The 24,816-nt window shown below is 41.3% G+C and overlaps 1 protein-coding gene across 2 annotated transcripts in view; it reads left to right on the top strand.

Annotated features, from left to right (window-relative positions):
• Nucleotides 1-24,816, top strand: part of GANC (glucosidase alpha, neutral C) — a 59,193-nt gene that overhangs the window by 19,921 nt on the left and 14,456 nt on the right. Inside the window, exons 9-21 of one of the 2 annotated variants that reach the window (XM_061611311.1) lie at nt 30-210; nt 470-620; nt 1,521-1,759; nt 2,753-2,879; nt 3,708-3,787; nt 5,580-5,723; nt 6,169-6,265; nt 12,562-12,663; nt 15,537-15,780; nt 16,358-16,422; nt 17,529-17,605; nt 21,579-21,653; nt 21,779-21,892. In XM_061611311.1, the coding sequence (XP_061467295.1) occupies nt 30-210; nt 470-620; nt 1,521-1,759; nt 2,753-2,879; nt 3,708-3,787; nt 5,580-5,723; nt 6,169-6,265; nt 12,562-12,663; nt 15,537-15,780; nt 16,358-16,422; nt 17,529-17,605; nt 21,579-21,653; nt 21,779-21,892 (1,696 nt within the window). Of the gene's footprint in view, nt 1-29; nt 268-469; nt 621-1,520; nt 1,760-2,752; nt 2,880-3,707; nt 3,788-5,579; nt 5,724-6,168; nt 6,266-12,561; nt 12,664-15,536; nt 15,781-16,357; nt 16,423-17,528; nt 17,606-21,578; nt 21,654-21,778; nt 21,893-24,816 lie in introns of both variants that reach the window. The other variant, XM_061611310.1, reaches the window with a different exon arrangement.

The following is a 24,816-nucleotide window of genomic DNA, read 5'->3' as shown; positions in this document are numbered from 1 at the left end:
CAAGTGATACATCTGTCTGTCTCTTCCAGCCATAGTGATGCCTACCGGCTTTATAACCTGGATGTCTTTGGATACAAGATTCACAGCAAAATGGGCATTTATGGTTCTGTGCCCTTGCTCTTGGCACACAAGCCTGATAGAACTATTGGGATCTTCTGGCTGAATTCTTCAGAAACTCTGGTGGAGATTGCTACAAAAGCTGCAATGGAGGTGAACGCCCTGCCGGATTTTGGCTCCTGCATGAATGTGCTTCTGCAGTGCTTAGGGGTTAGTGTAGCACTGTGGATGTGTCCCTTGGCAACAATGCAGAATAGATGTTGAACTGGCATCCATGCCCCACTGCCAGGGCATCTGAGGTTGGGTCATGGCAATTGCCTAAAAACTTACCATTTGGAACCCCTAACATGTATCGAAAGCCATCAATTGAGGCAACTCATTTTACACTATTATCTTTCTGTTTGTTTGAAAGGTTTTGCCCTCCAGAGCTCCAGACATCTCAAAGCAGAGAGTGCTTCCTCAAACCGATGTGCGCTGGATGTCAGAAAGTGGAATAATAGACACTTTCATTCTAATGGGGCCCCTGCCTTTTGATATTTTTAAGCAGTATGCGCAGTTGACAGGTACAGCCTTATAATAAAAATACATCATTCTGTATCCTCAAACCGCTTTTAGAGGGAAGATGACAAAAGTAAACATTCAGATGACACAGCCAGCTTGGGTATGTAAGAGAGAGATCTATTTCTAAGCAGTTAAAGATACAGAACCTTTGATATAACAGAGTCTTGGAGACATACTTTTTTAAAAGCAACAGCTCAGAAACCAGTTCATTAACCCATCTGTCTGCATGTATGGCATGAGTGTCACAGTTTCACTGGTAGTCTGACAAGCTACTCACCGAAAAGGAATTTCTTTCTGTCTTCTATTTTGTTTATACCCCTCCTTTCACATATCATGGGACTCATCACTGTGTGTATATTCTCCAGTGATCTGCCATCCAGGCACTGGCCAGATCCAGACCTCCCTTAACTTCAGCAAGGTTGCTGTAGCATGTGTCTTCAGACCGTAGCCCTGAATCTTTGCCTTCCGCACATGGGCAAAATAACTCCTTGCAAAGCTGCTTTAGCAGCTTGAGTGCTTTCTAGTTTCAAAGTAAAAAAAAAATACAGTAGGGCCCCGTTTTTCAGTGGCCCACTTTGCGGCATTCCGCTAATACAGCAGCTTTCAATTAGAGTAAGGACCCACTCATACGGTGCTTGTTCCACCTTTACAGCGTTTTTCGGGTGTTGGGCACCATTCTATTGAATAAGTTCTGCTTTTCAGCAGGTTTCGCTTTTCGGCGGGGGTCTGGAACGTAACCCGCTGTATGAGTGGGGCCCTACTATATTGTGCTACTTGCGTTGCACAGGGACACTTCCAGTGCACTATTAACACAGCTAGAACAAGTTAGAGAAAAAATACCGATGACTTTGGTTTTAATTTGGATGACAGCATTATTTATTTCCCTTCCCTTTTTTTGTTAGGTACTCAAGCCTTGCCTCCTCTCTTCTCCCTTGGCTACCACCAGTGCCGTTGGAATTACAAAGACGAGGAAGATGTAGAAGACGTAGATGCAGGTTTTGATGTATCTGACATCCCGTATGACGTTATGTGGCTTGACATTGAGCACACTGATGGCAAGCGGTACTTCACATGGGATAAGGAGAAATTTGGCAATCCTGAGAGGCTGCAGAAGCAGATACTTATGAAGAAAAAGCGCAAGGTGCGTAATGCAGAAACAGTAAGGGAGAAAAATTTGTATGGAGGTCTACAGCTTCCATGTACAATAGCGCCCATCTGAAGCATCCATTCACATCCAGATTTTAAAAACAAATTCTGTGGCTTGGATTCAAAGTTGCACGCCCCCAAACAATAATGTGAAGAGGCCTGCAATAGTGGTATGTGGGGTGGGCGGGGCCACCCAACACCAGCGTCATGGCTACTTACCTGGGTGGGGCACTGATGAGGTCAGAGCTACATGGTAACACTGATGGGAGTACTGTTGATGTAACTGTGTGGCCCGGATCTCACTACCTGCCCCAGTTCCATCCAGATAAGGGACAGCAACATCAGTGCTGGGAGGACAGCAGTGTAATTCATCATTACCACACACTCTGATACTGGTACAGCACCCTCAGAGGACTACCTCTGAATATTTGTGGAATCATGTGTTTGAAAGTATCCTAATGTTAACATCATTTTACAAGTAGAAATCAAGCACTTGCCTTGCAAATCACATGAGATGGCAATAATCTGTAAAAGCCTTCCTGCAGCATGTTTGAACTAACACTAAACCTTGCTCTAGCACATTGAAAAGTCGACAGTGAAGACATGCCAGGAGAGAGAGGAAGGCAGATATGAACTCAGGGCCTGCTCTTGCTGGCCCTTCCCTCTCCATCAAAGCAGAACAATCTGCTATCAACTGTCCCATACGAAGGATTCCAGGAAAGAGCGGGAGGCAGGTGAAGACCAACTCAGGGCCTCCTCTAGCTGAACTTTTCCCTCCATTCCCATATGACAGTGTACCATCAACTGCCCTGTAGGAGGGATCCTGATGACTTTTTAATATTGTGGTATTGTTTGTTGTGTTTTTAAAATACATACTTTAATGTTGCTGATAAGCCATAAGAAGGATTTGTATTCTGAAAGACAGGATGTAAATAATTTTAATCAATAAATAATAATGATAGTATCTTATTGTTTCTCATGTTGGCAGCTTGTTGTCATTCTGGATCCCCATATTAAGGTGGATCCCCTGTACACCATATATTCAGAAGCAAAAGAGAAAGGTTATTATGTAAAAGATCATAAAGGCAAAGATTTTGAAGGCATCTGTTGGCCAGGTAATAAACCCCTTCCATCTTGATTTTTACAAATTTGATTACTAAAGTGTGCAGAAGTAAATTAATATGGGCTTTCTTATGATTAGAACTTATTTCTTTGAAGGAAATAAGGTGTTAATTCTTGATCTTCTACTCTTGACTGGCATTTTTTTTATAAAGCCTCTTGCCAATCTCCCCTTTAATACCTCCAGATTTAGTTAAACAGGTATTATAACCAGGTGTCAGGCAGGTGGATCCAAGAGACATTACTCCTACTTGTTGTATGCCTCTATTCATGAGTAATGACAAGGCAATGATAGCAATGGTTTCAACATTTATTCTAAGTTATATCCATTTGATCTGTAAGCATGGCATCACACAACATTGATGTTTGCCGAACAAAAGGACTACATTGTAGAGTGTGCATGAAAATGTAAAAAGACTGATAAAATTATATGTTCCAGTCTCCATTATTGGGAGTAGAGTAGCCTGTTTTAAGGCCAAGCTACAGGTGATGTTAAATGCAAATGGCATCAGCTGGGGTAGAGGCTGATCACAGCAGGTAAGGAGGGGAAATTTAACCCCTCCCTCCCTTGATGTGATTCTGAGGAAAAGCCTTTCTCTGACGCTAGTCTTTGCTTTGCTTTGCTTTGCTCTCTCTCTCTCTCTCTCTCTTTCTGTGCGTACACAAAATCCCCCTTTGGATTATTGTATTTGCTTGAATATTTGTAGGAGATTATAGCATTGCATTTGGATACCACAACATTAATGCTATATATTATTTAAATATTTGTAATCCACCTTTCTGTACCAGGTTCTACAAATTTAATACTTTTCTCATGCCTACAGGTCTGTCTTCTTACCTAGATTTCACCAATCCTGAAGTCCGAGAATGGTATGCAGATCAATTTGCCTTCGAAACATATAAGGTTGGTGTTCCTGTCTTATAATGCTGTGTGGCAGGATTCTTAGAAGCAAAGAAAAGAGCCAGGAAAACTAACCTCTGAAAAAGTAACAAAGCGGACTTGTTTTTGAAGAAAGGATTGATCAAAAATATAAGATAAACAACAGGTGGAACAGCCTTCCACACTGTCATCTCTGCAGGGCTGTGCAGATGGGTTTGCATTGCTTTCTAGGCTTCACAACACCATGTGTCACTTCTAGTTACCGAGAGTGAGGGGGAAAGGCAGTGGGGAGTCTGGCGCGGTGCAGACACAGGGTCAGGAACATCAGATTGGCAGTGCTGCACCATGCCAAGTTCCTTGCTGCCTTTCCCCTTTTCTTTCAGTAACTGGCAGCAACATGCAGTGTTGCGAAGCCTAGTGAGCGACAGAGTGCCACCCGTGCAGCCCTACCAGCCACTACTGATTGAAGGGTGTGATGAAGATTGCAGGGATTGTAGTATCTAACCAGTGTCATTCCAAATCCTTTTGTGCTGAAAGTGATCTGGGAATTTTATGTGAATGGCCTCACAATTTTACCACCTGGAATACCATCGTGAAAAGAAACCTCCTTCACTTTTCTATGTTCTCCATTCACTCTAGTCAGGTGCAGGAGTCAATCAGGAAGACCAAGGAAGGAGAAAAGAACCCTATAATCCGTCTGCTTAGGAACCTTCAAAGATGCTAATAGCTGATAAAAAAAAATGAGGGATTGCCACTGTAAACAAAGCAAGTGGCTGAGATATGCTCATTATACGTAGTGATGGTGCCAAAACTCAAAATTAGCAGTTTGTAGTTTAAATGTATTAGGTTTGTAAATTCCCAAATGTACCAAGCCCAGCTCTCTATCTAACGGGACTATAATATTTTTGGACTTCAAACCGAAAGTGATTAGGAGTTAAGTTCTAGTTTCTACAGATATGCATTCTGCTTGACTGAACATCCAGCATGTTCTGCTCCGGCTCTTTTGGCTTCCACTGTTGCTGATTCCTCTGGTGCCAGCGAATCCATGTTAAACACACACAGAAAGGGAAGAGGCACCAAATGCAGGAACAAATCAGAGAGAGAAGTTTCTTGTTTCTGAAACAAGTTGGGCAATGATAAACAATTTGGAGCATTTTGAGAACTTTTTCTCTCTGATTTATTCTACTGTGTCAAACTGACACTGACTGTAAAAAGAAGACACATGACAACAACCCATCAGAGAAAGGAAAATAGTGTTGTGTAACATCATGACGCGTGTTGTGACTCCATACAGTACTATAAATGACACGTTCCCAAGATGTCCTTTTTTAGGTGCATGCACACAAAAAACATATGTACTTATGAGATTTTGATATAACAGAGAACTTTCCTCTGAGTTCTTACATGGGATTAGTAGCTTGACAAAATAATTATAATTTCTGGTGGATTAGCATGTCCAGTGGTTTTTTTTGTGTGTGATGGTACTCATCAGTACAGAATACCGGCACCTCTTTTTTGGCGCCCCATGGCAAACATTTTGTGCTGGTACCTACAGCACTTTTATCAAGATATGAGTACTGGCACCACATTTTTTTTACCAAAAAAGCACTGAGTGTATCCATCACTAATTTTATGTGGGTGGATAGATGCCACCTGGTCATGAAGCCTGAGAGAGTCAAGGAGAAACTCAAGACTTCCCTAGCATTTGCCTTCATGTCCCTAGAGTTATTTGTTTTTACACATTTAAGAGCTGTAATTTTTTTATAGTAAATGTGGATTGAATTTAACAGTCTGAATGTCACTTAAATGTTGATAGGGCTCTTCTGAAATCCTTTTTGCCTGGAATGATATGAATGAGCCCTCAGTCTTCAGAGGGGTGGAGCTAACCATGCAAAAGGATGCTGTCCATTATGGCAAATGGGAACATCGAGAGGTCCATAACCTCTATGGTTTTTACCAGGTATGGCGTTTGGAGATGAAAAATTTCAGTCTCAGTACTTATGGTACAGATACGTTAAGGATTATTATTATATTTAATTTTAAATGTTTAACTTCTTATAGAAACCTTTCATACATAATTAAGGCTAAATCATAGAACTATACCATTAAATAAAAGTTACAGTAAGCCGTAGTGGTTTCAACAAGATGTATGCTTCAGTATTATCTTGTGTATTTTGCTGCTCTAAAACATTAAAAACCCATTTCTTCAAGAAGTCAGATAATCCTCATTTGTGTTTCTTCTTTGATATGCATAAATTCATCTTTTTACTCCTAGAAATAATGTTTCATGTCATAAATAACCCTTCCTTTATGAAGAACTTGTGTGTCACAAATCAGTATGCAGACTCCTGTACTTTACTGTGTGGATTACAGAGAGATTGAATTCTTACTCTGGTGCATTTCAGCAAATGGCGACTGCAGAAGGATTGATCAGACGAAGTGGGGGCCTGGAAAGGCCTTTTGTTCTCACACGCTCTTTCTTTGCTGGCTCACAGAAGTATGGTAAGCATATAATAAGACTGAGAAATAACACAGCACAGTACCCATTTTTTCCCTGTAATGTGTTTCAAACATCATATTTAAACATCATTCAAATCCTCACTTCGCCGTGATGCTTTCTTGGTGATTTTCAGCCAGTCACCATCTCTCAGGTGTGAAGATAAAATGGGTAGAAGGGAGAATCATGTATATTACCGACAGCTCCTGGGAAGAATGGCAGGATAAACATGTGATATATATTAAAAAATAATATTTAAACCTTACTCCCTCAATTTACCACCCAAGCTGAGCCCCTCACAGTCTTGTTCTAAATTCAGGGGTTTACACGTATGCACCAGGTTCCACAAAAGTGCATATAACCCTCAAGTCTATGGTATTGGGTACAGAATTCAGCTTCATGAAAATCTCAGTGTTCATTTTTTTAAAAAAACCAAAAGCATGTTTCTAGCCATATGGCCCTAGAAATTGTGTGTGGGCAATGACTTCTGATGTGTCATAAGGCTGAGAGGTGACTGAATAAGATTTCCATTGTTGGAGGCAAGGTTTCAGTGTCTGCAAATCTCTTTGCCCCTTCTTATAATTAGCAAAGCCTAAATAAATTATGAAAAGTTGGAAAAATGACAAGAAGCATTTATGCAAAATAGAGGTGTGCAAATTTCTTCTGTTTGCACAATTTATACAGATCATAGAACTTAGCTTTTCTTGATGCAGATTTTGGATTGCCTGAACACAGGATTTTAATTGGCTTTAAAAAAAACACAGACATGTCTCTAATCATGCTGAAACAAACCAGCCACAGCTTCCCAATTTATATATAAAATCACAGCATGATCATCTGTATCTTCTCTGGATTCCTTCTTTGAGGGAGGCTCAGAGAATGATCATAGAATCATAGAATAGTAGAGTTGGAAGGGGCGTATAAGACCATCAAGTCCAACCCCTTGCTCAATGCAGGAATCCAAATCAAAGCATTCCCGACAGATGGCTGTCAGATGATGACAAAGGAGAGAGCCTTTTAAGTTGTGGCTCCCCATCTGCAGAAGCCTCTCCCCAATGAGGTCCACCTTTCACAGATGTGTTTTCAGTGCCAGGTAAAAACGTCTCTTTTTCCCCAGGGTTTTGATGGACTACGATGATTATATTTTTGCTGTTAGTGTGCTGTTAAAGCTTCCTGTGGCTGTTATGGGGAGTTGTTTTGTACATATTTTTATGAATGGAAGAAAAGTGAGAGGCCTGGAATGGCGGGGGGCCACACAGAAGAGCATAAGAGAAGACAAAAAGTTCTTAGATAGAATGCTGAAACGAAGTGGAAGAACAACAGCATGTTGAAGCAGAAGAGGAGACTGTTGTGGAGAGCAACAACAAAGTAAAGCAAACTGTTGAAAAGAGTGACAATTAGCAGGAGCAGAGCTAGAAACACCTTTCACCGGTGGAACTATGGAACTGCTTCCAGGCACTTGAGGATGAGACTCAGAGGAAGAATTACAGGAGACCTCATGCGACAACAAGCAAAAGGCTGGAGGTCGGTTGAACAGAGGCAATGAAACCACGCCCCACAACAAGAAGAATGGAGGATTGATTAGAGAAGAGTAGCAGTGGCGGGATGAATTAGAGATGTGACGGAAGGGTTGCCATCACTCATAAAGCCCACTGACAGATACCCCTTTCTTTTCATCCATGTGGGAACGAATGATACTCCAAGCAGAGCTACAAAGGAATCACATCAGACTTTGAAGCTCTGGGAAGGAAACAAGGACTTTGGGACCCAGACAATTTTCTCATCCATCCTTCTACTACCTAGAAGAGGAGTAGAAAGGGAAAGAAAAATGCTCTGGGTGAATGATTGGCTACGACGGTTGTGCCAATGTGAGAGATTTGGATTCTGGGACCATGGGCCACTCTTCCTGGAAGATGAACTGCTGGCAAGTGATGAGTTGTACCTCACAAACACTGGGAAGAATGTGTTTGGCCACAGCATGGAGAAATTCATCAGGAGAGCTTTAAACTGAATCCTGGTGGTAACGGCTAACAGATGCTTGTGCACAGTAACAGGGACTGATGAAATGGCTCTAATGGGGCCCAGTAATAATCTTCATAAAAATGTAGGAAGAAAGCCAGACTGTAAATCACATAGTCTTTGATATCTGTATACTAATGCCCAGAGTATGGGAAACAAACAGGATGACAGGAGAGTAATATCTGGATTAAAATACATGGGGCAAGCAATAAAAGGAACATAGTGGTTGGGAGTCTACTACTGACCACCCAATCAAGGAGAAGACAAGGATGAAATTCTTCCAAATGCAAATACAATTTGGGTTGGTCTTTCACAATCCAATCCAATTCCTGTGTAGCTTGGAAGAATCTAGCAACATGTGCCTCTGAGCATATGGTGAGTGGTGGCAACATCTGCCATCTCCAAAGATGGAGAATTACATTTTTGCATGTTTGTTGGTGGTGTTCTTACTTTACTTCTTTTCTGTGTTACTACTGTTTCTCCAGAGAATCTAACCTAGAAAATTATATCTCTCATATTCCATCCTAGAAATCTATGCCAAATGTATTTTTATTAATTTCAAAGCCTTTTTGTTGGTCGATCTCATATGATGGTGAAGATAGCCTTTTTTGTTTCAAACTGGAGGTTATGCTCTATTTCTATTTTGGGCACATTTAACAGTGGAATCTGAAACTGCAGTTTGATGTAAAATCAGACGGATTACAATATGTTGCTACTTAAACAATTATTCTAGCTGTTGGAAAAAACAAACTTGGCTTGCCCAAGATGCATGTTTTCAGCCTGCTATACTTAAACTACTCCAGTTAAGGAAAGGTGCGCATGGTCAATTAAAAATATGGGGCACACCTACAATTTTGCTAGAATATATTTCACTTCCCACTGTTTTATCTTGTGCAAACAGAGACACTGCTCATGTCCATTGGAAACTGTTCTGCAGAACAGTCAGTGCCATTATTCCACAATTGTTTTTGGAGCTTTTTTTAGTGTTGCAAAGTGTTACTGTAGTTCACATATTCACAGAAACAGAAGCAAAAGAGAATGATTTACTATAGGAAACTTCACTAAAATTGCAAAGTAAATCAAACATATTTAAAGTGACTATTTGAACAACATCAACTGTTTTAATATAGTTGCTAATTCCCTGCTAAAACAAGATCAACACAGTACATGTCTTGTTTCTGTTATTTGGGCTGACTGCAGGTGTTGGCACCACTCACCATATGCTCAGAGGCACATGTTACCAAATTCTTCCAAGCTACACAGGAAGTGGATTGGACTGTGAAAGACCAACCCAAATTGTGTTTGTATTTTGACCAATTTGTAGGGCAGTACAATATCTCAGAGAGGAGTTCAGGTCTCCTGCTCCCCTGGTGCATTCACTATAGCTGCCCAATTTCCATGCTTTTTAAAGATTGATAGAAATATCTGTTGGCCATAGGTACATTCTTAAACCACAAGGTTTTTTGCCTATTAGTGAATTTCTCTGCTTTTTAGTCCAGGAGGTAAGAAATGGAACCCTGTGCAAGTTTGCTGAGAATAGATTGATCATTTCAATGGTTATTGAGTTCAGTGGGGTTTACTCCCCTGCAATCATGGAAATTCTGGAGCAGATTATAAAGCGGTCTGTCTGTAAGCACCTTGAAAAACATGCAGTGTTTATTAGAAGCCAACATGGATTCATCAAGAACAAATCCTGTCAGACTAATCTTATCTCATTTTTTGATTGGGTAACCTCCCTGGTAGACTGTGGGAATCCTGCAGACATAATACATCATGACTTCAGCAAAGCTTTTGACAAAGTGCCTCATGATATTCTGATTAGCAAGCTAGCTAAATGTGGGCTGGATGGAACAAGAATCAGGTGGATCCACAGCTGGCTACAGAATCATACTCAAAGAGTGCTTTTCAGTGGTTCCTTCTCAAACTGGGGGGAGGTAACAAGTGGGGTACCGCAGGGCTCTGTCCTGGGCCCAGTGCTGTTCAACACCTTTATTAATGACTTGGATGAGGAGGTGTAGAGAACGCTTTTCAAATTTGCAGATGATACAAAATTGGGAGGGATAGCTAATATCCTGGAAGACCGAAACAAAATCCAAAGGGATCTTGACAGGCTGGAGCATTGGGCTGAAAACAACAGAATGAAATTTAACAGGGATAAGTGCAAAGTTCTACAACTTGGAAAAAGAAACCAAATGCACAGTTATAAGATGAGGGATACTTGGCTCAGCAATACTACATGCAAGAAGGATCTTGGGATTGTTGTTGATCACAAGCTGAATATGAGCCAACAGTGTGATATGGTTGCAAAAAAAGCCAATGCTATTTTAGGCTGCATTAACAAACCATGTGAAGTATTAGTTCTCCTCTATTTGACACTGGTTAGGCGTCATCTTGAGTACTGCATCTAGTTCTGGACACCACACTTAAGAAGGATGCAGACAAACTGGAACAGATTCAGAGGAGGGCAAGAAGGATGATCAGGGGACTGGAAACAAAACCCTATGAGGAGAGACTGAAAGAACTAGGCATGTTTAACCTTGAGAAGAGAAGACTTAAGGGAGATATGATAGGTTGCCACACAGAGGAGGGCCAGGATCTCTTCTCAATCATCTCAGAATGCAGGACACGGAATAATGGGCTCAAGTTACAGGAAGCCAGATTTCAACTGAATATCAGGAAATCTTCCTAACTGTTAGAGTGGTATGACAATGGAACCAATTACCTAAGGAGGTGGTGGGCTCTTCAACACTGGAGGCATTCAAGAGGCAGCTGGACAGCCACCTGTAGGGTATGCTTTAATTTGGATTCCTGCATTGAGCAGTGGGTTGGACTCGATGGCCTTATAGGTCCCTTCCAACTCTATGATTCTTTGTGTCTTTGTATGAATGTTGTGTTTATGTTCATGTTTTCAAATATGTTGTAACTCACTTCAGGACTTGTGTAACAAGCGACTAAAAAGTCTAATAAATAATTAAGAATGAAAATAATACCTTCTACAACAATTAAAACGTTTCCCCTTATGAATGAAACTTTTCTCTTATTTAACTAGGTCTATCCTGGGGACAGATAAAAGTTCTCTTGGGGGCCCAATTTGATCAAGGGGCTGCCATTTGATAATCTCTGAACTACACAATATCATTTCACTTGCTTACTTCTGGGGGACATTAAGGGGATTCATTTTATCTCAGCACACTATTTTTTGTAAGTCAGCTGTCAACAAGTCACTCTTTCTCAAGTCACCCAGGGTCTCGAAAGAAGTCTTTGCCAACCCTGCTATCTGAGACCCCTTAGCTTGAAATGCCAAGAACTGAATTTGAGACCTTAGACTTTCAAAACATCTATTGAGTTGACATAATACTGAGCTGTTGCCTCTTCTTGTGCGGCAAATAAGTTAAATAAGCAACATAAGTGTTCACTCGGAGCCTATCAGATAGGGCAGGAAATAAGTGACAAAAATAATAGCAGCAACATAATAGTGGGCTGCAACTTGCAAGCTTTCACAGTGGACAGATTTTTGAGACGCTGAAAGGTTAAATTATAATTTCCTCATTGATGTCCTGAGAGACAGTGTTATCTTCTCAGTGGCACGTGTTAATCAGACTTAGGCCAGTCTGTTTGCCAAATTTCTTTTTTTTATGGGAACAGAACTCAGGGCCTATTGGTCTCATTTTAGAGTGCATTTGCTGCCCTAGGCTCCTTCCAGAGGAAGGGTGGGGTATAAATTCAATAAATAAATCAATTTCCAATAGCCATGCCTACAGAATACACCTTGTTCTTAAATCAAGAATAGTGTGACAACACAACTGATACTGATATTGTCACCATGCAAAAGCCAGTGCAGTGATCACACAAGTGATGTATGACTGGCAAAACACAGTTTTCTGCAACTCATAGAATAGAGTTGGAAGGAGCCTATAAGTCCATTAGGTCCAACCCCCTGCTCGATGGAGGAGTCATTAGCAAACAGCTGATGTGGGCAACATAAGGATTTGTACCTCTACAAACATATAGTCCCAGGCTATGGTCTGAAGGCACATGAGGCCACCACCTTGCAGAAGCTAAGCAGGTTTGGGTCTGGTCATTGCCTGCATGGGAGACCGCCTGCGAACATGTATGCTGCTTTGAGTTCCATGGAGAAATAAAAGCTGGGTATAAATGTAATAAATAAATAATATAGTGTGATCCTAATGCTCATTTACTTAGAAGAAAAAGCCATGGTTTTCATTTGAACTTAACACCCTCGTAAGTCCACAACCGTGATGTGTGCTCTCAATATGTCTAGGTGCAGTATGGACTGGAGACAACAGAGCAGACTGGCGTTACTTGAAAATCTCCATTCCAATGTTGCTGACAATCAGTATGGCAGGAATTTCTTTCTGCGGAGGTAAGTAATACACTGTGATCTGCATCTTATAAAGCAGTTGGCCTCATTTCACTTGTTTCTTTTGAAAATACCCTTTTATTCCTATGCATAAAAGAAGTTTCATTGTATTGTTTTCGATGCCTGCTGAAAACGTCTTTAGTTTTCATTTTTAAATTTAATTTTAGTCGTCGTTTTTAAATTTTGCTGATTTTATTAATAATTTTATGCTTAGAGATGCTTGTGATTAAACAGTTTATACATTTTTGTAAATAAAATAAATGTCATATTTCATAAGTTTTATATGGGGAATTATAACTGACCTTAAAGGGCATCCATCCATAGGGGGCATAGGAAGCTGCATTATACACAGTATTGATGGATAGTGGCTCTCCAGGGATCTTTCTCTGTCCAATCAGGAGATGCCAGGATGTAAACCTGATTCCTTGTTTGCAAAGAACTGCAAGCAACTTGCTTGGTGGGATGGAACTTTAATCAGTGGCATCACTAGGGTTGGTATCACCCAGTGCGGTAACTCATGGTGTCACCCCCACGTCTGTCCGTCTCGTGGGCCTCTGGCCGCCTTGCTTTCCTGGGGAAGGGCAAGAGGGAAGCCGTCCTCTCCCACCCCGGCGGGGAGGGCTTGGGGTGGTCCCTGAACCAGGCACCTTCCTCGAAGACCTTGGTCTGGGGGGAGGGGGCTGCACTCTCTCAATCCAGGCCTTCCCTTGCAGGAGGCAACCAGACTGGGCCTGGCCTCGATGGGGCGGCCGAGAAGAGCCCTTGAGGTCTCTGGGTGCTTGCCAGGGGTGGACCACCGGCGGGCCTCCGTTCTGCCTGCCTGGGCCGCGCGAGCACATGGTGGCCAGGCCTGTGCCAGAGCTGAGCAGCCAATGTGATGTCAGAGAAGCGCTAGAAAAGGCTCCCGCCCCCGTTCCTCGGTCCCCGGAGCAGCAGCTGCTACCGCGCCTGCCACCTGGAGAGGAGCACTCTCAGGCCAGCCCTGCTGCGCACCTGGCCCGTCCAGCCGGCCCGTTGGCACCCTGCCCCGCAATGGGGCGGCTCTGGGTGTCACCCCCCTCATGGTGTTACCCGGGTGCGGTGTGCACCCCCCGCACCCACATAGTGACACCACTGCCTATAATGTTGGCTTCCTAGCAGATACGTCACACTGGTTATCAGAAGAGGGAGGAGCAGGGAAGTTGGCATAATGTGGGTGCACTGGTGCAGCCAGTTTGTTGGTGCCACCAGTAAACCTGCACCGATCTATCCACCTTCTCCCCTCCTGAAAGCAGCAGTGATGCACCTTCCAGAAAGCTAGCACTGCAGCTCCACCCTACTGGGTGAGCTGTTTTTGCAAAGCGTCCACTGATCTTTGGAATATATCCACTAACAGGCAAAAAAAACCCTTGCAGTTTAAAAACGTACCTATAGCCAACAAATATTTCTATCAAGTTTTAGAAAGCAGGGAAATTGGACAAGTACAGTAAGTGCACCAGGGGAGCAGGAGACCTGACCTCCTCTCTAAGATATTGTACTGCCCTGCAAATTTGTAAAAATGCAAACACAATTTGGATTGGTCTTTCACAGTCAGATCCACTTCCTGTGTAGCTTGGAAGGATTTGGTAACGTCCCTCTGAGCATATGGTAAGTGGTGGCATCACCTGTAATCAGCCCAAATAACAGGATGCGTAGGCACTGGGCAGAGGGAAAACCCCCTTTCTTTCCAAAAGGAAAACATTGTGAACAGTATCATTCTTTTGGGGGGTTTCTTCCACTTTTTTTATTCTACAGCAGACACGTGTAGTCTTCTATCTAAACTTAAACCAAAGCTGTCCCTGGCCACATCCATACCAGACATTTTTCCACTTTAAACAATCATGGCTTCCACCAAAGGATCCTGGGAAGTGTAGTTTGTGAAGGGTGCTGAGAGTTGTTAGGAGACGCCCTATTCCTCTCACAGAGTTACAATTACCAGAAGAGGGGCTGACTGTTAAACCAATCTGGCTACTGAAGCTCTGTCAGGGAAATAGGAGCCTCCTAACTCTCAGCACCCTTCACAAACTACACTTCCCAGGATACTTTGGGGGATGCTATGACTGTTTAAAATGGAATATATGTCTGATGTGGGTGTGATTAGCCAAGCCAAACAGCTGTTAGTCTGGCTTTTAGAACACTGACAGTTGGTTCTTACTGAGCATGCCTGTGCTATCATAGATTCTAATGTTAAATTTCTTAAATTAATTAAAACAGAGCCATGCATTTTTTTTAACTTTTAAACTGCAGATGATGAAGGTCAAGAGTATGGGGCAAGGTCAGTAATAGGATTACAGGTACTCTGTGAACATGGCTGATTTTTAATTAATTTCAACAAATTATGAAACCACTGACACAAAAGTCCAACGGGGGTCTGGATTTTTCTCTCTCTTGCTTTACTATTTGAACTCTGGATTCTATGAGTGTTTTGTGTGTCACCATGAAAACCTAGACGGTTGTTAAGCAAGCATTTCTGAGTTCAGGACTATACATTTTGTAAGATTTTGTTTTGAAATGAGCTTATGGGAAGCAGCATAATGGATTGGGGAGTATTTTCAATTTAACACGGTGGAATGTGAAAAATCCATGTTGGCTATAGCATACAGCCACTCTTGTGGCTGTATGATTCATGTTCAGCGTGGGGTTATAGGTTTTATTAATTTCTTATTCCCTCTTCTCTGAGTTAGTTTCAGTGTTGGGGGGGAAATCCTTTTCTGCAAATGCAGTGCCGTTGGTTATAGTAGATACACAATTATATTAATAAAGGTGAAGAATCTTGGAAATTCACTTTTTCGAACCCTTTCTCAAAAAAATACTTTTCTAAAATATATATTCTAAAAATATACTTTTCTAAAATCTAGCTGACGTGGGTGGATTTATTGGAGATCCAGAACCAGAGCTACTAGTTCGATGGTATCAGGCTGGAGCCCTCCAGCCTTTCTTTAGAGGCCATGCCAATATGCAGACCAAGCGTCGTGAGCCCTGGTTGTTTGGTGAAGAAAACACACAGATCATCAGAGATGCTATCAAGGAGCGCTACGCCCTTCTTCCTTATCTATATTCACTATTCTACCGATCACATACAGTTTCTGAACCAGTCATGAGGTAAGCTTGGAATTAAAGAGGCTAATTTAGCCTGAATTTTAGCCTGGTGAAGGGAAGACTGAGGGGAGATATGATAGCACTTTTCAAGTACATGAAAGGTTGTCACACAGAGGAGGGCCAGGATCTCTTCTCAATCGTCCCAGAGTGCAGGACACAGAATAATGGGCTCAAGTTGCAGGAAGCCAGATTTCGACTGAACATCAGGAAAGACTTCCTAACTGTTAGAGCCATACGACAATGGAACCAATTACCTAGAGAGGTAATGGGTTCTCCTGGAGGCATTCATGAGGCAGCTGGACAGCCATCTCTCGGGAATGCTTTGATTTGGATTCCTGCATTGAGCAGGGGGTTGGACGATGGCCTTGTAGGCCCCTTCCGACTCTATTCTATGACTCTATAATTTCTGCTTCAGAAACTACAGGAAGTGGTTATAGGACTACTAGATGCCCTAATGTATTTTAATCTATTAAAACAACAAATACAGTAATGCCCAGATTATAAACAGAGAATGGTGAACCTAAGTATCCGATATGAATTTTAGAGTACATCTTTCCAGATTCCATCTTCCTTTTCATAGGCCTGTTTGGGTAGAATTCCCCAAGGAGCTGGAAACTTTTGGCATTGAAGATGAGTATATGCTTGGTAAGTTTAAATGTTTAAGGGATAGTTTATAAAATATGGCAATGGTGTAATTTTAAGAACATAAGAAGAGCCTCCTGGATCAGGCCAGTGGCCCATCTAGTCCAGCATCCCATTCTTACCATCGCCAACCAGATGCCTGTGGGAAGCCCACAGGCAGGCTCTACGCACAAGAGCACTCTCCCCTTGCTCGTGATTTCCAGCAACTGGTATTTGGAAGCATAATGCCTCTGCCTATGGAGGCAGAACACTGCCATCATGGCTAGTAGCCATTGATAGCCTTATCCTCCATGAATTTGTCTAATCCTTTTTTAAAGTCATCCAAGTTGGTGGCTATCACTGTCTCTTGTGGGAGCGAATTCCATAATTTAACTAAGTGGAAGAGGTAGCAGCTGTGCCAGAAAGACAGCATGCTAACGTGAGAGGTAAGGTAGATGTCTCATGTTAATAGTTTGGATTCATCCAGAGGATTCTGATTTGGGAGCTCAGGATGCAGATCAGATGTGGTGGTTGCTTCATTGTACTTGATGACAAAGTTAGTTAGTCATTGGATCTCTCATGATGGATATGGGGAAAAGCTCATGGGAGACTTTCCTTGGAACATATCCCATATTTCCAGAAAAAAACTACAACACAGCACTGGGAGTCTAGTAACCGCATGAGAAGAAATATGAAATCAATGAGTTTTCTGCTAGTGACGTAAAATTAATAGAAGCATTTCCATATGGAGTGCATTGAGATATATATGGGTTTTGGTACAAAAGTTCCATCTTCAGATTCCAGCCCAGTCATGAAGCCCACTGGTGGCCTTCAGCAAATCTCTACCTCAGAGACTACAGGGTTGTTCTGAGGATAAATTTGATACAATTTGTGAAGCATCTTTTAACATTGGAAAGTTTTATAAGAAATTATTCATGACTTGGAACCTGCTATACCCCTTGTGTATTCTGGGCAAGTTTTTAATTTGGCGTAGTCACAACTCTAATAGACAATAAGGTAATATTTTTCCAAAGGCAATATTGAGTTCATGGTAGAATTATCAGCTAATGACAAAATAATGATATATTGCAAGAGTAGTATCCTATTTCCTCTGTATGTTTGTAATTCAGGAAATGCTTTGTTGGTGTATCCAGTCTCTGAACCAAAAGTCACTGCAGTCAATGTCTTTCTGCCCGGCCCACAAGAGGTAAGGAAAACTAGTATCAATTAATTTCTTTTCTTTTTTATATGTACGTGTCTTTCTACGTAGCTCTCAGTCAAAATTATTATACTAAGCATTTCTGTAATAGGTATATCTACACCATCCGAGACTGCACAAGTAGCAAATCTCACCATAAATTAATTTAAGCTAAACAATAATATAATCAAAAATATGTCAGCTAGCTTCCTCTGAAGGCTTCTGTGCAACATTCATTCATATACTTTATCTGCCTTGCTTTTATACTCTTTGGTGTTTATGCTGTTATATATATTTTATTGTTACTCACTGTGAAATTGCTTTTAGCAATGAAGAGTCAGATAGATAGGCAGACAGATAGATATTGTATCTGGGACGCAACTGAAGGTGTGTGATTAGACCATGCAATTCTATGTCTAACTCTTATTGGTTTATTCGGCCAGATAGGCGGCCTAAAAATAAAATTTTATTTATTATTATTATTATTATTATTGGTTTATATATATAAACATAATTGTGATTAACCAAACAGAGGTTTTTATTGTATTACCAAAACGTTTCAGCTTCTGCCTTCATCAGCTGCTAACATACAAATGCTGTTACCGAGGTGGCAGTTATAGAGCTTTGAAGATGGAATGCTCAGAGGGGCTTCATTTGCAGAAGCTAAGTGGTGCTGGTACTGTCCTCCAGGTTCAGGCCATGTGGTGCCAATGTGTCCAGAGAGTAAATCCAAAAGTTCTCCCTTTTGGTCAGTGCTGCTGGATCTGCTGGCATCTCTATCGCTGTTATGGAAAAGTCCAACAGGCTGTGGCCCTCGATGTTAAAATGCTTTGCAACTGGTTGCTCTACTTTTTTTTTGTCAAGATTGCCGACTTGTGGTTCCTGAAGCATGTGCGTAGGTCAGTTGTGGTCTTTCCTACATATTGGATATGACATCCTGGTCTTTTGCACTCAATGATGTAAACTATATTGCAGGACCTGCAGGTGATGTTCTGTTTGATGTAATACGTCCTGCCTGTCCTAGTGCTTGTAAAAGTGGCTGTCTCCCTGAGGTACGCACAGGTGATACAGCGTTTGGAGTGACAAGGATGAGACCCTGGATTGGTGATAGGTGGCTTAAGCACAGCTCTCACCAATAGTCTGTGCAAATTAGGAGGTTGGCGAAATGCTACAACAGGAGGCCTGCTGATGGCTCTAGCAAGATGTTCAGAGATTGCCAGCAATGGGTAGCTCTCCCTGATTGCTCGATGATAGTTAGGAGATGCTGGATGGAAATCTACCACAAACGGAATCCGTTGCTCTCTGCCCTTTGACACCTCAGTATGATGGAGGAGGTTTTCTCTGGACAGAATGGAGGCTCAGTGGATGTTGCAATTCATAGTATGTGGAGAATATCCTCTTTGAAGAAGGTGTTCTTTAAGTTCACTGATCCTTCTCTGGTATTTATCTTCAGTGTTGCAAATAAGTTTGATTCTCAGAGCTAAGCTATACACAATGTTCTTCTTTATATACCTAGGATGGCAGGATTTCCAGTTTAAATAGGTGTGGGCATCAGTGGGTTTCCTGTAGAGATCAGTGGCTATTTTGTTGTTTTCAGTGGTGAGAAAGACATCCAGAAAAGGAATGTGCAGATTGTCATTTGTACTATTAAATGTAAACTTAATAGAGGGATGGATAGAGTTGATGTAATTTTTAAATTGTTCCAAACTCTCTTTACCATTCGTCCAGACCATAAAGATGTTGTCAATGTATCGCCACCATATAAGTGGTTTGTTGAGTGCCTTTTTGAGGATCTCCTGTTCCAGTTTACCCATAAAGAGATTCACATATGATGGAGCCATGCGAGTCCCCATAACTGTGCCTTGTAGTTGCAGGTAGTGTTCTCCATTGAATGTAAAGTTGTTACAAGTTAGGACTAGCGTAGCTAAAGTTGTGAGAACCTCTGTTGGAGGATAGTTCATATCTCTGGTGTTAAGGAACTCATTTAAAGCCTGAATCCCATCATTATGTGGTATATTGGTGTAAAGAGATATGACATCTAAAGTTGGACATTGCAGAACATTTTTTTTAAAAAACAACAACAGTATTAGTTTCCTACAATATAAAAGCAGTGACACCTAGGTAAGCCCTGCCTAATTGCTTTAAAAATAGGATTGGAGGAGGAGAGAAAGATTTACAAGACAAACACAATCCTTTGCTATGTTCACTCAAAAGTCCCATTGATTTACAGCACAGTCCTAACCATGTCTACTCAAAAGAAAGTCCTACTGAAGTCAATGGGGTTTACTCCCAGTATGTGGGATTAGCACTGCAGGTTGACTCCCAGAAAAGCAAGTGTGGGATTAAAGCATATTGGGAAGGTTTTCAAAACAGGCTACGATTTAGACAAGCTACCCTCTTCAAGTGCCCAGGAAAATTTAAACAAGTTTCAGGTACACTTCTTTTACATTTCTGTTCAAAAATTATTTGAAAGATAAAATGAGTAATGTGCTATTTTTGCAGATAATTTAAAAAACCCTACATGTACACTTTTATTATAACTTAAATCATTTACAGTAAACAATTGCTTATCAAGATCCTGCTGTGATTTTTTTGTTCTGTTGCATCTCCTGACCTGCACACAGAGAGAAAGCTATAAATCAGGAAAAGACAACAGTTTTCTGGCCTTACATTGGGTTCTAGCTATTGCCTGTAGGTCAACAAATCCCTTGTCAATCACAACCCTGACTTCAGTTATTGGCTACAAACCTGAAAGGACAGGGTTAGAGCAGCCACCTTCGAGCTCAGTTAACAGAAGTTGCAGGGGTGGCTGGCTGACATTTTGGTATATATCTCTTGAACCAGACCACCAAGAAACTTAATTTTTAAAAAAATGAAAGCTGAGAGTCCAGAGATTGGGGTGACTCACGCAGAGACCTGGAGAGCACCCAAAATTCTGAAGTCTCCGGGCAACATCCAGAGTGTTTGGGGGAAAACTGGAGATCTGGTAACCTATGTGGAAATGTTCTGCTGAGGTATATTAATGTAGATTGCTGCTCATTTTTAATGGGGGGAAAAGTAAGGCAGAAATTATAGGACTTTTGGCAATCCTGATGATACCTTATTACTATGGGTTATATTCAACTAAGTTTTACTCAGAGAAGAGTCACTGTAAGTAATGAACCTAAGTTGGTAATGTCTACTAACTTCCATGGGTCTACTCAGAGGAGCAGCTGTGTGTGTGGACTACAGTCAGTTTCATTAGATGCATTAAGTGTTATCCTGGGTTATAAGTATATATACACATCATGGGGTTATATCCAACACTGTGCACTCACACAACTTTTGCTCTCCTCATGCACCCCCAAAATCTACTCCGAAGTAACCCCCAGCCCCCTGGAGCAGATTTTGAAGGTGCACAGGGAACTACAGAGGAAAGGAGGGAGAAATTCCATTGCACAAATGCATGGGTGCAACAGTGGCATTAGATAACAACCCACTAGGTTTTGGGTGTGTGTGTAAAAATTAAGGTCAGAGGGAAATGACATGCAGAAAGCAATAGGCATTGATAATTATGTAAAAAATGGTAATCCAGGTTGTCTGTGTTATCAAGAACTATTTTATGATTTACCATTTCTAAGTATGTAATTATCAGTATCTGTATTTTTCTGCGTTACATATCCCACTGATCTCACTTTTTACAAACTCCATCCCACCATAAAAAAAATCCATGTACATAGCTCAGGGTAACACTTCACACATCTGATGCAGTAGACTGTAGTCCACGAAAGCTCTTTGTTGTTCTTTATTACTCTGGTTTTATTACTGTCTGTTTATTGTTTGATTGCTTTTCTGTTTGTGGATATTTATGAATTATTTATAGATTTGATATTCTGCAAAGATTTTGCGATGTGACCTCCCTTGAACAAGGTAAGGAGGTGGGATCTAAATCTGTAAGACCATCGTTCATGTTTGTTCTTTTTTCTTATTTATTGTGCTGCAGATCTGGTATGATTTTCGAAAATTTCTGTGTCTGGAAGGTCAAGGCATAGTGAAGATTCCAGTAACATTGAGCAATGTATGTTTGTATTTTTATATCATTGTTTTGACTAATGAAAAAGTAATGGAATGTGTATTTTTGGCTATCCCTCTTTCAAAGGAAGCTCATTGTATTTAAATTCTTCTGTACTTTCCTATTTGCAGATTCCTGTGATGCAGCGTGGGGGAACTATTATACCATTAAAGACCTCTGTAGGAAAATCCACAGAATGGATGGTAGATGTTCCTTATGAACTGCATATTGCCTTAGATACAAAGGTACTGTGAAATTATATTTTGCATGCTCGTCTTATGTATTTTACTGGACTTTTACATTTATATACTCATTGTATATTTTCAGTCTTGTTCTGACCCTCCATTTCTATATCATATGCCCTTGGTTTCCATGTTCCTTCTGTAAACATCAAGGCCTTTTCACCTGCCCAAGCCAACGTAAAACTAAATTTTGTCAAATTTTGCTCTGGGGAAATGTGTGAGCATTGTCGTTCCCTCAAAATTTAACTTGTGCAGATTTAAATATGAACCTGTTATTTACTTGTATCTGTTTTTTCAATTAATCTTATTGTACAGAAGAAATCATAACATCGACAAAAAGACCGGCTACTGAAAAACAACCACAATAAAAGAATTGGTAAATTAAATTAAATTAAATTAAATTAGATAAAACAATCTAAGAAGAGAAATTGTTTACAAATAATAGACTAATTACAACCTTCACATTACATTTCAAGAAGGGTTCTCTCTTGTTATACCATAACATCTACAAAGTGTAACATAGTTTATTGGGGGACTCACATTCCTACCGCTATTAACAAAATGAAGAAATAAGAGCCACGCTTTCTCAAATAGCCTTTCTCTGAAGTACCTCTAACCACTCGGGCATGCTGTATGAGATGCTCTGAAAGTGCTATTAACAAAACCCATGACAACCATCCACAATGCAATAAACAGCATATTTTTGTTTCTTTCCAAGCTTTGGCAAGAAGAGGTAGTTAAACATTATCATTTACCAGGGGTAACTTACCATTGTATACATATAACCATTTGGCAAGCTTGTAATCTGTATTGTCCTGCTATTTGGTGAGAGCATCAAATCACAGGAATATAGGAAGCTGTCTTATAATGAGTCAGATCACTGGTCCATGTAACTCAGTATTGTCTACACTGACTGGCAGTGGCTCTCCAGAGTTTCAGACAGGGAGACACTCCCAAGCCCTATCAGGGGATGTTGGGGATTGAACCTGGGACATTCTGCATGCAAAGCAGATGCGCTACCACAGCTTACCCTTATCTCACTTCAATGCCTTATGAGAAGTCTGGAAATAGAGAAGATTGGTAAGGTTATCCTTACAGCGTGATTGGTTTGATTTGTTTATTATTTGATTTATATCCCAGCAGGAGTCCAGGGTGGCAAACAAAAGCACTAAAAACACTTTAAAACATCATAAAAACAGACTTTAAAATACATTAAAAGAAAACATTTAAAAACATTTTTTAGAAAAAGCTTTCAAAACATCTTGTTTAAAAAAGGTTAAAAACATATTGTTTTTTAAAAAAGGTTTAAAAATGTATTAAAAAGCGATTCCAACGCAGACTGGGATAAGGTTTCAACTTAAAAGGCTTGTTGAAAGAGGAAGGTCTTCAATAGGCACTGAAAAGATAACAGAGATGGCGCCTGTCTAATATTTAAGGGGAGGGAGAGTTCCACAGGGTATGTGCTGCCACACTGAAGGTCCATTTCCTATGTTGTGCAGAATGGACCTCCTGATAAGATGGTATCTGCAGGAGGCCCTCACCTGCAGAGTACAATGATCGACTGGTATATAAGGTATAAGACAGTCTTTCAGGTATCCTGGTCCCAAGCTGTATATGGTTTTGTACACCAAAACTAGAACCTTGAACTTGGCGTGGTAGCAAATAGGCAGCCAGTGCAATTCTTTCAGCAGCAGAGTGACATGCTGGTGATACCCTGCCCTAGCGAGCAGTCTCACTGCTGCATTTTGCACCAGCTGCAGCTTCCAGACCAACTTCAAGGGCAGCCCCACATATAGCACATTACAGTAATCAAGCCTGGACAACAGTGATCAGGCTATCCTGGTCCAGAAACAGCCACAGCTATCTTACCAGCCGAAGCTGATAAAAGGTATTCCTGGCCACTGAGGTCACCTGGGCCTCTAGCGACAAAGATGGATCCAGGAGCACCTGCAGACTACGGACCTGCTCTTTCAGAGGGAGTACGACCACATCCAAAGCAGGCAACTGAACAATTATCTGAACTTGGGAACCATCAACCCACAGTGCCTCCATCTTGCTAGGATTCAGACTCAGTTTATTGACCATCATCCAGCCCACCACAAGTCCCGGCAGCGGTCTAGGGCTTGCATGGCCTCTCCCAATTCAGATGTTATAGAGAAATAGAGCTGGATATCATCAGCGTACTGCTGACACCTCACCCCAAATCTCCTGATGACTGCTCCCAAGGGCTTCATATAGATGTTAAACAACATGGGGGACAAGATGGTACGCTGCGGCACCCCACAGCACAACTGCCAGGGGGCCAAAAGACAATCACCCAATGCTATTCTCTGAAAACAACCTTGGAGATAGGATCAGAACCACTCTAAAACAGTGCCTCCAATACCCATCTCACCAAGTCAACCCAGAAGGATACCATGGTCAATGGCATCAAAAGCCACCGAGAGATCAAGTAAGAGTAACAGGGTCACACTCCCCCTGTCCTTCTCCTGATAAAGGTCATCCATCAAGGCAACCAAGGCCGATTCAGTCCCATAACCAGGCCTGAACTGACACTTGAATTGACACATAGATATTTCTATGCCACTTTCCATTCAAGAGAATCTCAGAGCAGCTTACAAACAATAAACAGCAGCAGCAGCAACATAATAGAATATCATAGTTACAACACAAATTAAGTTATTTAATTAAAAATAATCAATAATCAATGCTTACAAGTGCCTGTACGCTAATGCTAGGAGCCTCCGAACCAAGATGGGAGAACTGGAGTGCTTGGTCTTAGAGGAGAGCATTGATATAGTGAGCATAACGGAGACCTGGTGGAATGGAGAAAACCAGTGGGATACGGTTATCCCTGGATATAAACTATATCGGAAGGACAGGGAAGGACGTATTGGTGGCGGAGTCGCTCTATACGTGAAAGAAGG

Source organism: Rhineura floridana, chromosome 2 (genome assembly GCF_030035675.1).
Source record: "Rhineura floridana isolate rRhiFlo1 chromosome 2, rRhiFlo1.hap2, whole genome shotgun sequence".
In the NCBI taxonomy this organism is placed as follows: domain Eukaryota; kingdom Metazoa; phylum Chordata; class Lepidosauria; order Squamata; family Rhineuridae; genus Rhineura; species Rhineura floridana.
The sequence above is the reverse complement of the archived record's forward strand: the minus strand, read 5'-3'. Positions and strand labels throughout refer to the sequence as shown.